At 54.3% G+C, this 14,894-nt stretch overlaps 1 protein-coding gene across 3 annotated transcripts in view; it reads right to left on the reverse strand.

Annotated features, from left to right (window-relative positions):
- GSN (gelsolin) overlaps nt 1–14,894 on the reverse strand; it is a 43,144-nt gene that overhangs the window by 21,667 nt on the left and 6,583 nt on the right. Inside the window, exons 1-3 of one of the 3 annotated variants that reach the window (XM_059141620.1) lie at nt 4,802–5,009; nt 2,468–2,672; nt 1,631–1,785 (exon numbers count right to left, since the gene is read on the reverse strand). In XM_059141620.1, coding sequence (XP_058997603.1) covers nt 1,631–1,785; nt 2,468–2,672; nt 4,802–4,948 — 507 coding nt within the window. In that variant the 5' untranslated portion in view covers nt 4,949–5,009. Of the gene's footprint in view, nt 1–1,630; nt 1,786–2,467; nt 2,673–4,680; nt 4,720–4,801; nt 5,010–14,894 lie in introns of those variants that run through there. The other 2 variants (XM_059141621.1, XM_059141622.1) reach the window with 2 other exon arrangements.

Below are 14,894 nucleotides of genomic sequence, written 5' to 3' on the forward strand. Positions count from 1 at the left end.
AATGATCAGAGACCAGGGAGGCTCAAAACATCTGCTCAGAGCCCCTCTGTGCTAGCACACTGAATCCCAGCTCCGACTTTCACAAGCTCTGTAAGCTGCTAACCTGGTTCAGAGACGAGCAGCTCTGTCCACACAGCAGCAACAATAAACACGCACAGTTGTGACAGGCACGATAAGCCTGTGAGAGCACTCGGCCACAGGCATCCGGCTGGCCCGAAGCCTCACAGCAGTGAGAAGCGTAGCCTTGGGTCCTGATCCTCAATCTCCCTGACTCCTTGTCAAGTGCTCTTGCCACTTCCTGCCCTAAGGACTGCAAAAAGGCCTGGTCCTTCTCCAGCTCTGGGGCCTGGGTCCCAACCTTCTCACCTCTTCTTCTTAATATACCAAGGCCTCATAAAGGAAGAAGGCGGAGCTGGACAGCTCAGCAGGAGGCTGCGGGTACGGATCAACTGGCAGACAAGGGGCGCTAGGGAGGCCCCAGGGCATCCAGCCCAGCTTCACCCAGCCCAGGCCCCAAGTCCCTGTTCCCAGAACACACCCTGCTGTTTGCTATCTCCGTCTCCCAGTGCTTTCCCGTTATCCAATCCCCTGTGTCTCACATGAGCAGGCCCTGTACACACCCTGTTGGCACAAAGGACCCTAAAGCCCAGAGAGGGACCATGACTTCCCTAAGGTCACACAGCACATCAACAGCACAGATGGGGCTTCACCTCTGTAGGAGAACCCGGCTCATGAGAGGCAGAGTGGTGTACTGGAAAGAATGCTGGGAGTCAGGAGATCTTGGTTCTAGTTCTGGCTCTGGAACTGACTTGCTGTGTGACCCTGCACCAGTTGCTTAACCTCTCTGTGCCTCAGTTTCCCTCCCTACCTGCCAATCAGATTTTTGGACTCTGACATTAAGGCCCATGTGGCGTTCAAAGCTTAGGATCCCCTCCCTATCCTGACCAAAGAGAACCACTGCTTTGGAACCTGCGGCTTTCCCTGAGCCCTTTTATTTCCCAACTACCCTTTATCAAATCCTCTCTCCAGGCCTGAAGGGCAGGTACAACAGGCTCTCGTGTAACCAGAGAGGAAAGGGAGGCTCTCAGAGATGCCAAGTGGCTGCCCTGTCAGAGCATATCACGGCAGAGCTCTCAGGGCTCCTAGCTCGGCTTTGCTTAGCACCACCTGGCTGAGGGTTGCTGGCGAAAAGCTCTGTGCTGACTCAGACTCATCAGGGTTCAAGTTCAAGGGGGATTCTAATGAGGAAGGTGGTCAAGGGTGCCCTTTCAAATGCCTAACGTGTGGCCTTCTGTTGGCAGGGCCTAAGTACTAGTGGGTGCTGGAACAGGTCCTGCTGGGAAAGCAATAGGCTGGGTCCCCACCCCTCGCTTCTGGGGTTAGGAAGACAATCCTGTGAAGTGATGAATTTTCTTCTCCCCATTTTAAGGTAAGAATCAGAAGCTCAAAGAGGCAGTGTGATTTGTCCACGGTCACAGAGCGAGGAAGGTCCAGGATTCAAACCCAGGACGAGCCAGCTCCAAAAGCCAAGCTCCGACCCATCTGCCACCCCGCCCCACGAGGCTGAGAGATGGGTGGACCTAAGCGAGCTCTGCCATTAGTGCCTCTGTCCCTAATACCCAGGACTTACCTTGTACTTGAGGCCAGACTTGAAGTAGCCCAGGAAGGTGGCCGACTCGAAGCCCTGGACCTCACGGTGCTGCACGGCCCGGCCATTCAGGTAGTCATCCAACTGCACGGTGAAGATGGCGGCAGCCCCACTCTCGTCCTGGCTGCACTCATTGCCTGGGGGGCCCCAGAGCAGTGTGAGTCTGGCTTCCCCAAAAGCGGTCCCAAACTCCCAAGGAAGAAGAGTCCAGAGCCCCCTTCTCTGGCCTGGCTAGAGAAGCTGGGCAAGCCCCTGCCTTCTGTGGGCCTCAGCTGACCCATCTGTATAATGGGGCAGTCAGGGCTGGACTCCACGGTCTGTAAGAGTCCTCTCAGCTCTGACACGTCCCCCATAGTCACCAAGCACTCGCTCCCCCACACTTACTCTCAGACCTCTAGGCGTGAAGTCGGGCCCAGGACCAGTGGTTCAATTCACAGATTAGGAAAGTGAGGCACAGGGGGGCAGGGGGAGGAGACAGGATTTATGTCCCAGCAGAGGCTCCTGACTCTAAAGTGCAAACTGGGGTGTGACTGGAACTGAGCCAGGGAAGTCAGCCCCAGCTCTGAGCACCACGGGAACGTCTCAAATCCTCAGACACTCTCGTGAGGTCATGTGGCGTTGTCACCACGTCCCCTCTACAGAGCTACTGAGTGACCTGCCAGAGGGCAGAGCTGGCGTCTGACCTGGAACAGGCTGGCTCTGGAGTCTCAGGATACCACTAGCCAAGGGGCTGGCACACTTCTGATGCCCGGCGGTCGCTCAGTTCCCGCGGGCGCTTCCTGGGGACCCTGTACTTAATAGGGGAGGGGGCAGCCTCACCAAGCCAGTAGTGGAGGTCATACTGCAGATTCCCATTCCTCAACTGCACCGTCTTCAGGATGACATAGGCGTCGCCTGTGAAGAAGTCTCCATAGAGGTTGGGGGGCACGGGCACCAGGTCAAACTTCTCCACGCGCCAGATCTGCAGGCCGGGCTCCTTCCCCGCCTTGAGGAACTCGGGGTGTTCTACCACCATGCTGCTGGGCTGGAAGAGATGGGCGGAGCCTGAGTGGGGGCCGGGGCCTGGTGAGGACAGACCCCAGGGCACGAGGGAGGGTGGTTTCCAGCCCCAAGAGCGTCTCACTTGAGCCTCTGACTCTCCCCGCCCCTGAGGCAAGTCTATCCCTGTCTCTGAGAGTGAGCAAACAGGGCAGAGTTTAGGCTCCAGACCCTGTCCCTGACCAGAGTCTGTCTCGCCTCCTCAGCTCACTGGGGATGGAGGGACAGAAGGCTCTACCTTCCTTCTCCCTCCCTTTCTTAGTGCCAATTGGATGGGGCAGCTGAGGCATGGAGAGGTGAAATGATTCTGCCCCGGACCCCCAGCTAGGAAGTGGTAGCGCAGGAACTGCCCACAAGATCCAAGAGCATAAACTCTGGAGCCATAGGGAGACCCCCTCAGATGGCAAAGGTAAATCTGGGGGTTCCCAGGGGTTCAGCATGTTCCCTTCCAGCATCCTCAGCGGCTCTTAGAATTAGAAGGGTCCTCAGAGAGCTCATTATCCAACCCCATGCTGCAGATCTGTTAATTGAGGCCCAAACAGGGGAGGGGACTGGCCCAAGGTCACACAGCCTGTTTGCTTTTTGCTCTTTGGAAGATTTCCCACGTCCCACCCATGTCCCCATCACAGTCCCAAGAAGGGCCTAGACGGAGCCCAAGTGGCCTCCTGCGCTGTTTGCCTCCTCCGTCCTGCCCCCCCCCCGACATCCCACCCCCAATTCCATTTCTTGGAAAAGGTAGAGAGGAGGCAGCCAGGGTCTGTAGGAGCCTGTTGGAGAGGAGGTGGTCAAGGAGGGGGCAAAGGCCGTCCGACATGCACAGGGGCTAGAGATGGAGCGGGGCAGGATGGTTAGCCTGGAGCCGGGGCGCAGAAGTCAGCAGGCACAGGTCACCTCGGGCCGGAAGAGGGATCTAAGGGAAACCAGATGGGGAGAACTTGGGCAGAGGGTGGAGAAACACAAAAGGAAAACAGGAGAGAGAAGGAGAAACCAGACAGGGCAGACATATCAGGGAAGGGAGAATACATAGAGTAATGACGATAAGCAGACAGGGGTGAGGTCATACAAAAAAAGCAGTGGGGAGATACTGGAGAGGGAAAAAAGGTATCAGACGAGAAAGAAGAACATGAAATGAAAGAAAAAATCAGAGGAGGGGTCCAAGGACAAGACACATCCTTGTGACTAAACCTCTCTGTTGCCTGGGAGCAGGAGAGCTCTGGTTGGCTTGAGAAATCAGGGTAAGTGACCACCCTGCACACTTCCACTGCGGAGGCTCCTTGGCCGTGGGCCTAACAAATTTGTAATCATAAACCATGCAGTGGTCCCTGACTCTGCTATTTCCAACTTCCTGCTCCCTACTTCAGCCCACTCATGACGGACCCCAGGCCTGGGCCAATGCTGAGATGGGAGTCTAAGCCCTGAGGCTTTATAAATACCAAAGAACTATTTTGTTTCCACTACTGGTTACTGCATGTAGTTTTGTCCATTTCTATGGGAAGGCAACTCAGTACATTCTCTGCAAGTTATTCACAGACTGTCAGGGCCAGGAGAGATCTTAGAGACAAGCCTCTCGTGGTTCACACTGTTGGGGAAGGGAAGCGACTCATCCATGGTCACTCTGCCGTCTGGTAACAGAGCAGGGACCCCAGCTTCCAATTCCACGCTGGGTGCCGGCCTCCCTCATGTGGCACACTCAGGATCAGCAGTCACTGTCAAAGGCTCAACCCTCAGGCTGTTCAAGATCCTAAAGTGTCTTCTGAAACATCAGAGATTAAATGTTGTTCAAGACCAAAAAAAAATCAGAAAGGAGAGAGAAATCAGGCAGAGGGAAAAAAAGAAATCAAGAGGCGGCGATGAGTAGGAAATCAAAAGGCAAAGGCTAGGAAACAAGAAACCCGGCCAAGGTGAGGTTAGCCTCTAGGGAGGGAAACAGCCAGGCGCCCTAAGGTTCCCACCCCCAATTCACAGGAGCCCCGGAAGCAGCAAGAGATACTTACAAAGCAACAAAACAGTTTTTCCATTCTAGACCTGAATTACTCCCCTTTTCCTAGCGCTGTATCTGCAAGAACTTACAATAGAGAGTTACTCCGGGAGCCCCCGGGCCCCCCGGGCACTCACCCGCGCCTGGGACACCCGCCCCTGGGTCGCCCGTGCCTGGACCGTCCCACGCGACGCCGTGGCCGCGAGAGCTGGCGACAGCGCGCACAGCGCCAGGACCAGCGCCAGCGCGCAGAGCAGCACGGGCACAGAGTGGTGCCGGGCCATGGCAGCGCCGGAGGCAGAAGACCCCAGTCCGCAGCCTCGGTCTCTCGGTCACCGACCCTATATAGCCGCTGGCCCTTCCCACTCGACCTGGGGACCGCCCCTCAGAGAGGGCGCGGGCCTGGAGGGGCGGGGATCTGGCCTGGAGGTTGGAGACGTTGAGGATCCAACCCGGACCGACCCGACTGGGCGTGGCTGTCCCTTCATCCCTGCTCTGGGGGCAAGACCTAGCAAAGGGCCTGACAACAGCAGGCGCCAACGCAATGCACACTAAAGGGGTGTGTGCAGGTAGGAAAGTTAGAAAGCCCAGCTCAGCCTCCTGTGTGCCCCACACAAGCCCGTTCCCCTCTCTGCACCTAATATCTCCAGCAAAAATATAAAAAACTGGTTTCGAAGGCTTTCCACAATCATATTAAGGCTGATAGCACCTCACCTCCTTTACAGGTAGGCACTATGGACAGCCCCGTTTTACAAAGGGAAAAACTAAGGGTAGAATGGTCAAGTCAAGCAACTTGCACACAACTAGGAAATGATGCAGCCAAAATCTGAACCCAGGTAGTCCCGGGTGGAACCCGGGCAGCAAGCAGCTGCCCCCAGCCAGGGGCAGGAGTGCAGGGGGCTTGCAATCACTGCTCCAGTGAGCAAGACTCCAGGGGGAGAGGCAGACCTCTGGGCTCCTGAGACTGCAGGTGCTAATTTACTCCAGACTGCTTCTTTCCTTCTTTTTAAACAGTTTGTTTTTATTTTTTTAAGACTTTATTCATTTATTTGGGGGAGTGGCAGAGGGACAAACAGACTCCCTGAGCCCGGAGCCCAACACAGGCAGGACCTCAAGATCAAGACTTGAGCCGAAGTCAGACGCTTAACCGACAGCCACCCAGGTGCCCCAACAGTTTTTATTTTATTTATTTATTTTTTAAGATTTTATTTATTTATTTGACAGACACAGATCACAAGTAGGCAGAGAGGCAGGCAGAGAGAGAGGAGGAAGCAGGCTCCCTGCTGAGCAGAACCCGATGCGGGGCTTGACCCCAGGACCCTGGGATCATGACCTGAGCCGAAGTCAGAGGCTTTAACCCACTGAGCCACCCAGGCACCCCAACAGTTTTTATTTTAAAAAGGTTTTATTTAGGGGCACCTGGGTGGCTCAGTGGGTTAAGCCTCTTCCTTCGTCTCAGGTCATGATCTCAGGGTCCTGGGATTGAGCCCTACATTGGGCTCTGCTCCACAGGGAGCCTGCTTCCCCCTCTCTCTCTATGCCTGCCCCTCTGCCTACTTGTGATTTCTCTCTCTGTATCGGATAAATAAATAAAATCTTTAAAAAATAAATAAACAAAAAGTTTTATTTTTATCACAACTTAAATTCACCTATTTGTACAAAGTTGTTCCCTCTCTACTCTACTCAGTTCTCCCCAGGAGCAACCTATTCTATCTACGTCCTTTAGCTGATGCTTTTGGACTTACCCTCCTGTCTTAAATACCAAGTGCTTGCTGGTTCTTGCAGTTGTTGGTAGTGGTTCTGTGGGTTTCTGTGGTTCCCTGCCCCCCCAGAGGCAGAGGTCTTTTTTCAGTTCCAGATCTTATCTATTAGCTGCCCTGGGGAAGACAGGGATTGAAGTCTCTTCCCCACTCCAAGGCTCCCTTCCCAACCCTCCACTGTCCCCAGTGTTGTGTTAGAACAAATACTGTTCCAGGTCGAGGACACCTGCCTCCCACCTCCACCAACCCCTCTCTCCTCCCTCTGACCCCTCCGCTGGATCCACTTCTTGTTCCAACTTCTCTTTCCATCCTCTCTCCCAAAAGCCTAGTGCTAAGACAGGAAGCAAACTGAGGAGCTGGAGACTTGGGTTTGACCCCCACCTCCACTGTGCCTCAGTCTCCTCATCTACTAAATGGGTATAATAGTTGCTGAGGATTAAATCAGTCTGTAGGTATGAAAATGGCCTGGTCTGCAAGTTGGTAAATGGGGGTTCCTGTCCCCATTCTCCCCAAGCTGTGGTCACCTCTCCTGGCTCATCCTGGAGACCAGCTTCTATCGAATCAGGCTGAAGTTTGCCCTGCACCACCCCCAACTTCCTCCCACGTGAGAGTGTCAGAGAGGGTCAGATAAAGAGCTAAGGGAACACACAGAAAGAAGGCAATTCAGACTGTAGGGATTACAAGGAAGCTTCATGATAGAAAGGACTTGTGACCTAGGCCTCAAAGGACGAGGAGGAGGGAGATTGAGAATAAAAGACATTCTAGGAGGGGGGAACCGCATGGGCAAAGGGCAAGCAAACACAGGCCACATCCAGTGGGTAAGGAGGGGTCCAGCCTACAACACAGGGAGCAAGGAGAGATGAGAGGGTGGCAGGAGTCACAGCAGCCCGTGTGTCCCGCTGGAGTCTGAACATCATCTCGGTGTCCATGGGGAGTCCCAGGGAGGTGCCCGAGGTCTCAGGGCTGCGTGCCTAGGCCTGGGCTGGCAGAGTCTGCATTCAGAGCTCTTCCCTCTTGCTGGGGATTTGGAGGATTATAAAAACCCCACAGTTCCTATAAGCTCTTGCCGTAAGCATAAACCGGTTTCACCTCTCTGGATAGCAATTTAGCACCCCGAATTCAAGGAAGACACAATGCAACAAAGTTCCACTTCCTTCAGTATTACTTACAAAAAAACACCAAAATATGCGTGCAAGGACGTTCACTGAAGCATTGTTTGAAGGAAACTGGAAAGGACCCTAGTGTCCCGGTTCAATAAATTATGGAGCCTCCATACAATGGACCGCTTTGCAGCTGTGAAGGAAGAATGAGCTGGATCTGACTGTGCCTGCCACACAGTAGGGAGGCAGGAAGCAACGAGAAACCTCTAAGTGCAAAAGGCCAACTGTACAAGGACCAGCGTCTGGCTCCTCTCCTCTTTTTGGTAAGGGTTCCATTTCTGCATACATCCTTAAAAAGTCAAGGAGGGGAAACCCCAAACTGTCCAGGAAGTTTGCTTGAAAGGCACAAAGGGGGAGAGTTTCACCTGCAAATACGGCCGTGGCAGCCTGAGGCTGGAGGGAACGCCCAGATCACGGCCATCGGCCCACGAGGACACCCAAGGGTGACGAGAACATTCTAACACTGGAAAATGGTGACATATTGCAGACTCAGAAAATCTACCAAAAACCAGAGTACCGAATGCTTACAATGGACGAACTGTCATGATATATGACTTACATCTCAACGTACCTGCCTGGAAATAAAATGAGCTGCAGGGCTTGAAACAATTTACAAGAATGTATGCATCCATGGTCGTTGGGTTTTTTTCTCTTTTTAAGAAGAAATAATACCATTCGAAATAGACTTCAAGTGATGCCTGCTCATTAGACAGCTTGGAAAACACAAACAAAGTAGGAAGAAGAAATTTCCTCACCCTCCCAGTCCCCAGAGTGAAAGTGAGATGGCAGCTGGCCTAGCTGAGCTGTCCTTCTGGAGCAGTGTGGTCCCAACCTGGCCGGCGGGTGACTCACAGAGGGCTGCTGTGGCTTGGCCTTGGCCCTGGGGGTCACTGACCACCAGCCCAGGGTCCCTGCCCCACCCCGGCCCCACCAGGTTACTGATTACAAAGACCCTGCAGCTTTGCTTGTCACATAGCTTGGGGATCCTGGGTCCTGAGTCTCTCGGAGACTTGGCGAAAAGACCCTGGCCCTTTCCCCTTGGGGTGCCCAGAGCCTGGAAATTCTTGCTACCAGGCAGTGGCGTGTGTGGGCTATGATGGGGAACCACGGCTTTACGTGGCTCCCTGCTCAGGGAGGATGCATGAGTTCGAGACAGCAGGGGGATCGGAGTGCAAAAGAAAGGCCCCTTGGTAAAAAGGAAGAGGCGCAAGTGCTAGGCCTACCTCCGCCACTGATTTCTTGGGTGACTTTGGATAAGTCCCTGTCCCTGTCCACATGCCCCATGCAGTAGGACAGCATGCTGTGACTCTGAGATGCATTCCCAGAGACTGGCTGTGCGACCACATCCAGAAGCTGCATATCTGTGAGCCTCAGGATTCCCATCTGTAAAACAGGTGCACTGGCGGGGGTCACGTCTACGGGACCCTCTGATTCAGACAGGCCAGGGCTCCTGACCTGCAGAAGGAGACACTACCGTCACCAATGCCCCCTCAATTCCGGGTCTAGACATCTCTGGGAGAAGAGAGGGAGGGGAGCAGTGGGGGAGGGGCAACAACAAGTCTCCTCAGCAACCAGGGGAAACAGGCATTCAAGTCCCCATGTTACAGACTCAGGGAGCTTTAGTCACTGGCTCAGGGACACTCAGCTGGAAGGAGGCACTGCTGAGATTCCAACACAAGCCTGGCCGGCTCTAATCCCCAAGAACTGTCTGGGGGGATCAAGCAGAACCACCTGCCACCATCCGGCCCCAGGCAGGGAGCAACGTTTCCAGATAAAGGGCCCTAAACCAGTCTGTAAACCAGGCAAGCCCAGGCCCAGCCTGGCAGCCAAGAGTCTCTGAGGCAGCCAACCCCTACCTCCACCTCCAACACACACACATCTTCCAGACTGGGGCAGGAGGTCACAGGAAGGCCCTCTGGGCCTCCACATACCTGCGTGAGTACCTGGGACAAAGGCATGTCCTAGGAAGACCCCCCCGCTGTGGCCCCTGAACTAAGGAGAGACTGAGGCACCCGTACTCTGGGCCACTCCCAGGCGCTCAGGTCAGGCGTGGTTTCTTTGAGTGGGGGGTGGGGCGCAGGCTCTGCCACCACCTGTCCTGTGAGCCCTAATCCCTGTTCTCCTCTGGAACTAAGACATCTCCCCGACCCTCGATCTTGGCTGCTCCTGGCTCCCCACCACTGCCCTGTACCCACTGGACAGCTTTTTAGTGTCTGCCACCGGAAGGGGCCCATGTCCCTCCCCTGCAGTTGGACCCCCTCTGGTCAGCTCCGGCCCTACTCCCTCTCCTTCTGTGACCTTAGGCTTGTCTTCGTGTCTCTCTGGGGCGTCGCAAGGCAGCTAGCAGAGACTGGAGGAGGCGACCTCACCCTCCGCCCCCGGCCACCATGTACAAAAGGCCCTTGGCTGGGCCTGGAAGACACCACCCTGTTCTTTTCTCTTCACCAAACACTGCCGTCCCTGACTTCTCTGGCAGCCGGCCACTCATGGGAAGCCCTCTCTCCCAGAGCTTGTTTGCCTTCTGGCTCGGGGCTGTTCTCTGGGTCCTCCTGGGAACCCCCGCCCCTCTAGCCCTGGATTTTGCTAATTGGAACAATAGTCAGTAAACAGAGAAGCCGGTTATGAAACCCAGCGAAACTGGACAGGGCCTCGGTGCGATGTGGGGAGCCTGTGGACTTGAAAGCCCACAGGTTTCAGAACCTGGGAAATTCCGCTCCCGGGATCAGGGCCTCAGTCTCCTTATCTCTAGAATGGGAGAATGATACCAATCTCGAGGAGAAGCGAGGAGGCCCAAAGGCCTGGCACACAGGAGGAGCTCTGCAAAAGTCAGCATCCTGAACTGAAGCCTTGGCTCGGCACGTACACACGCAGAAGAGGAACGTGGCAGGGTGGGAGAGAGGTTACAGATTCCACAGTGAGATTCTTGAGTTGAGGTCAGAGTTGTGTGACCCAGAACAAGTTACCCTCTCTTCGGAGCCTGGGGTCAGCCGTCTGTAAACAGGGATAAGTGGGGCCCATTGAAAGGGTGGCTGGGAGCTCTGGAGCCAGGCTGCTGGCGGGAGTTACCCAGAGGAGGAGTCTTTAGCTGCAAGGTTCACTAGTCCATCCTCTTTGTAGATAATGACACCAAGAATAAGAGTGTCATTTCTCGGAGTCTCATAGCTAGTACCTGGCCGGGCTCCCCTAGAACCCAGGTCTCAGCTCCCAGATCAGAGTTGAGGCCTGAGCCCAGGACAGGACAAGGTCCCCTGGAAGAGCCAGCTGGACCTCCGCCTTGGCCCCATCTACCCCGGGTGTGGACAGCTGCTGGGGAGATGGCCAGTAGAGCTTGGCTGAAGCCACATCCAAGAGGCCAACTATCCCAGGGGCCGAAGCCACTGGCCCTTTCCCAGTTTCCGGAGGTAACCCCACCTAGTGCCGAGAGCCAGCCAGGACAGGACATTGAGAGGGGGCCTGGCCCCACCACTTCCTGACCCTGTGCCCTGGAAGCAGCCAGATTTGGCCATGGCTGCAAGCCCAGCACCCTTCCTGCCAAAGGGTCCACTTTGTAGTCTGTCTCCCCTTCTCTGGGGGAAGAGCTGGCCCTCCAAGGCTTGGCAGGCCAGAGGCTGGGGCTGTAAACAGTGGCAAAAGCTACGTTCCAGCCCTTCGGGCACCCTGCAGCCCACTAATAGGGGACACAGGGCACAAACACAAATTAGCAGCAAGATAAAGAGGCCCAGTTACAAGCATTGTAGCTGCGGCACCAGTAGAAGATGGGGACCCAGTCTCCATCTGCAAACAGCTGGGGAGGCAGTGTCTATGAAGCCAAAACCAGAGCCAGAATGAGCAGAAGCCATGGGAAGCAGCTCTCTGTTCCACAGAGGAAAGGCTTTCCAAGAAGGAGAAAAACAATGGGTATGATTGTGGAAAGAGCTCCTGCCAGGAAAATGTGGGTGTAAATCCCTGACCTAGTGCTTCCTAGCTGTGTGGCTTTCAGTGGGTTTCTTCTGCAATCTGGGCCTCAATCTCCTCATCTGTAAAATGGGGATTATAATACCTTCTTCCTAGGGTTGCTCTGAGAATTTAGTACAGTAAAATATAAGTGGGGCTTCGCCAAAGTGTTTGGCATAGGGTATGCAACTATAAAGAAAGCTTTGGTTACTGTTTGCTGGGAGTTGGGTGAATTATCTCTCTGAGACTAAAGTTCCTTGTGTATAAAACTGGAGTAAAAATACCTTTCTTAGGGCACCTGGGTAGCTCAGTGGGTTGAGCCTCTGCTTTTGGCTCAGGTCATGATCTCAGGGTCCTGGGATCGAGCCCCGCATCGGCTCTCTGCTCAGCAGGGAGCCTGCTTCCTCCTCTCTCTCTCTCTCTGCCTCTCTGCCTCCTTGTGATCTCTCTCTCTCTCTGTCCAATAAATAAATAAATAAAATATTTAAAAAAAATACATTTCTCAAAGGCAAGTGGAGGGGACTGAATGAGACCATAAATGGGGAAGATCCTAGGACTATGGCTGGTATAAAATAAATGTTCAAAAAATGCCACTTCCTTTCCCCTCTTCTAGAGAGGTAATGAGCTGCCCAGTGGTCACCCAGCCAAGAGGACTCAGGTGACAAAGTGAACCAGCTCATCTCTAAGGACCCTTTGGGCCCTGGGGCTCTAGGATTCTGAGAGAAACAGGAAAGGCAAAACTGTTTGTGCCATTTCCCCAAAGTCCCCTCCTGCCTATCTAGGGAACAAACCTATCCTCCTTCACCAGGACCCACCAAGCATGTTAGAAGCTCCCAAGGCCAACAAACATCATGGTGGGAACAGCGACAACAGGACATCAGAATATAGTGACATGTCCCTCCTGCCGCAGGCTCCAAATGAAGCCCTTCTCTGTCCCTGAGCTCTGCACAGCCAACTATGGCCAAGACCCCCGTGCTGGGCTCTGGCAAGAAGATCGAGCCCATCTACCTGGGTATCAGTCTGCACCTTGCAGGCAGAACTCTTGAGAAACACAAAGGGGGTGGCTGTGGGTCAGAGGAAAAATGACAGAGTCCAGGAGAAGGGACCAATCCCCCAGGAGCTCAGGATACCAAGAATGACCCACAGGATGAAGGACACACAACCTTCCAACAAAGGGGACACAAGGCAATGTCCTGTGTGAGCGTGAACACAGCCTAAATCCCTACTGCAAGGGGCGCTTAGGCAAGTGGCCTTTGTGCAATGCATTAACTTCCTCTTCTAGAAAATGGGGTGGTGATTCCTACCCTGTGGGGTGTCTGGGGGGATTGAAGGAGCTCCTGGCACTGCGCCTGGCACACAGCAGGTGCTCAATAACCAGAACATCCAAAGATAAGCTCCCAGCATATATGCAGGCCCTAGACACATATAGCTCACTGGCCTCCATATCTACCCTTGAAGACCTTTATCTGTGTCCTGGCAAGCAGAACAGGAGAGGGCTGGCGGTGCTCAGCCAAGGCCCAGAGACCCAGAATGGCTGCTGGTACCAAGGATGATGGGGCAGCATCTCAGGAGAGGGCCTCCAGCCAGTACCTAAAGAGTCCACCCTGACTTCCAGCTCCTCCATGAGTCTCTCCTTATGACACCCTGCTTTATTCTCTGGTCTGTCCCCACCGCAAAGAACTAGGCCTCTGGAGTCACCATCTGATCCCAGTCCTATCACTCAGGACCCGGTGACCCTGAGAAAGTGACTCAACCTCTCTGAGCCTGTGTCCTTGGGTATACAGAGTGGACAGGTGAACTCACGGGCTTGCCAAAACTTGATACGAGTAGAAGTCAGTTATGGAAAAACTGCAAAGCCTATGACGTGATTAGAGATTCTTTGCAAAATACCTCAAACTTTTACCTGCAACAGAACTACCAGAGATTCAAAGATATTTTTTACTATTACTAATCCTTTTAATTTCAATCTCTTTTTTTTTTTTTAAAGTACTTTCCCCTCTTAAACATAAACAGAGGTAGAACAGTGGAATGCTTTTGTTCTCTTCCTGGCTCAGAAAATAATCATGACCAGCTGGAAGAATGAAACAAGATCCAGCACACAAAACCCAGAGCCTAGCCCACAGTAAGGCTCCGAAATGGGGGACCATCTTCTCTCCCCGGGGGTGTTTCCAGCTTCATCTATACCCAGGCACCTGTCCTGTGACCAGCATCCTCCTGCAGGGATCCGGCCCTCTGGGGGCTTGGGGAACCCTCTGTGACACTGAGCCTAACCAGAGTCATCCCACTGAGACGTTTTTTACAGAAGGGTTGAGGCCAGAGGGGAAGTGCTCAACCCCCCCCCCCCCCTCCCCGAGCTCCCGGCTTCACATGCACTTCCCTCCCCCACGGCCCAGAACTGTCCTGCTTCAGGGTCTCCATCTTTCCCCTGCCTTCCACACTCCCATGATCCATGGAGTCTAGCCTCTTCTCTGCCTCTGCATGACCCTGGGCAAGCTCCTGCCTCTCTGAGCTTCAGTCTCCTCATCAGGCAACTGGGGCTCGAGTGCAGACCATACAACATAAGACCGTGCACACCAGATGCCAGAGGGCTCAGGAAATACTAGCCTAGAGTCACAGCCTCCTTTGGGCACTCACAGACCCTCCACCCCTCCAGCAGCAGCTGGTGGCTATCTGCTTCTCAGCCGCAGCAGCTGTGTGTGCTCTCGCCCCTAAGCCCCCGGAATGCAGACGTGCCTGCAGCCAGCACCGGCAGGCAGCCCGGGAGGGGAGCAGGGGAGAGGAAGGCTTACAGGAAAATTACCCGGCTCTGGCCCAGCCAATGCCGGCCCTCACAGCTTACCTCCCAGAGAAGGGATCTAGGGGTCTGGCAGGCTCTTTCTGAGTCATGGTCTGTCTTGGCCCCAAGCCTTGACCCCTGTCTGAGCTCGTAGGGTGGTAGAGGGCACCCTGAGCCCCACTTGTCCGGGACACTCCCACTCTTTGGCAGCAAAAGAGACAGGGAGGAGGAGGCAAAAAAACAGACAGGCCTTTGTGAGAGGAGCAAATTGGCTCCTGCTGCTTTGTGCTGAAGCCCCAGGCAGACATGGAAAGGGTCCTTCTGCGACCCGGGAGCCTGTCCCGTTGCTGTATCTCAAGCCCTCTACCCTGGCTGTCATGTCCCAGCATCATACACACCACGTTCTCCATGCCCCACAGCAGCCCTGTGTTCCTCATGCCTTGTCCTGCATGTGTACCCCGATGCGTGGGGTGTGGACTGGGGCCCAGGTCACTTCCACCGTATGTCGTGCTCCATGAACTTCTGTGTTCGATCCTCTGTTGTATGTACCATCTTTTGAAAAACGAGGTTCTGTCCCATGAAAGTGTGTGCCCCAAACTTT

This window comes from Mustela lutreola, chromosome 12 (genome assembly GCF_030435805.1).
Source record: "Mustela lutreola isolate mMusLut2 chromosome 12, mMusLut2.pri, whole genome shotgun sequence".
In the NCBI taxonomy this organism is placed as follows: Eukaryota; Metazoa; Chordata; class Mammalia; order Carnivora; family Mustelidae; genus Mustela; species Mustela lutreola.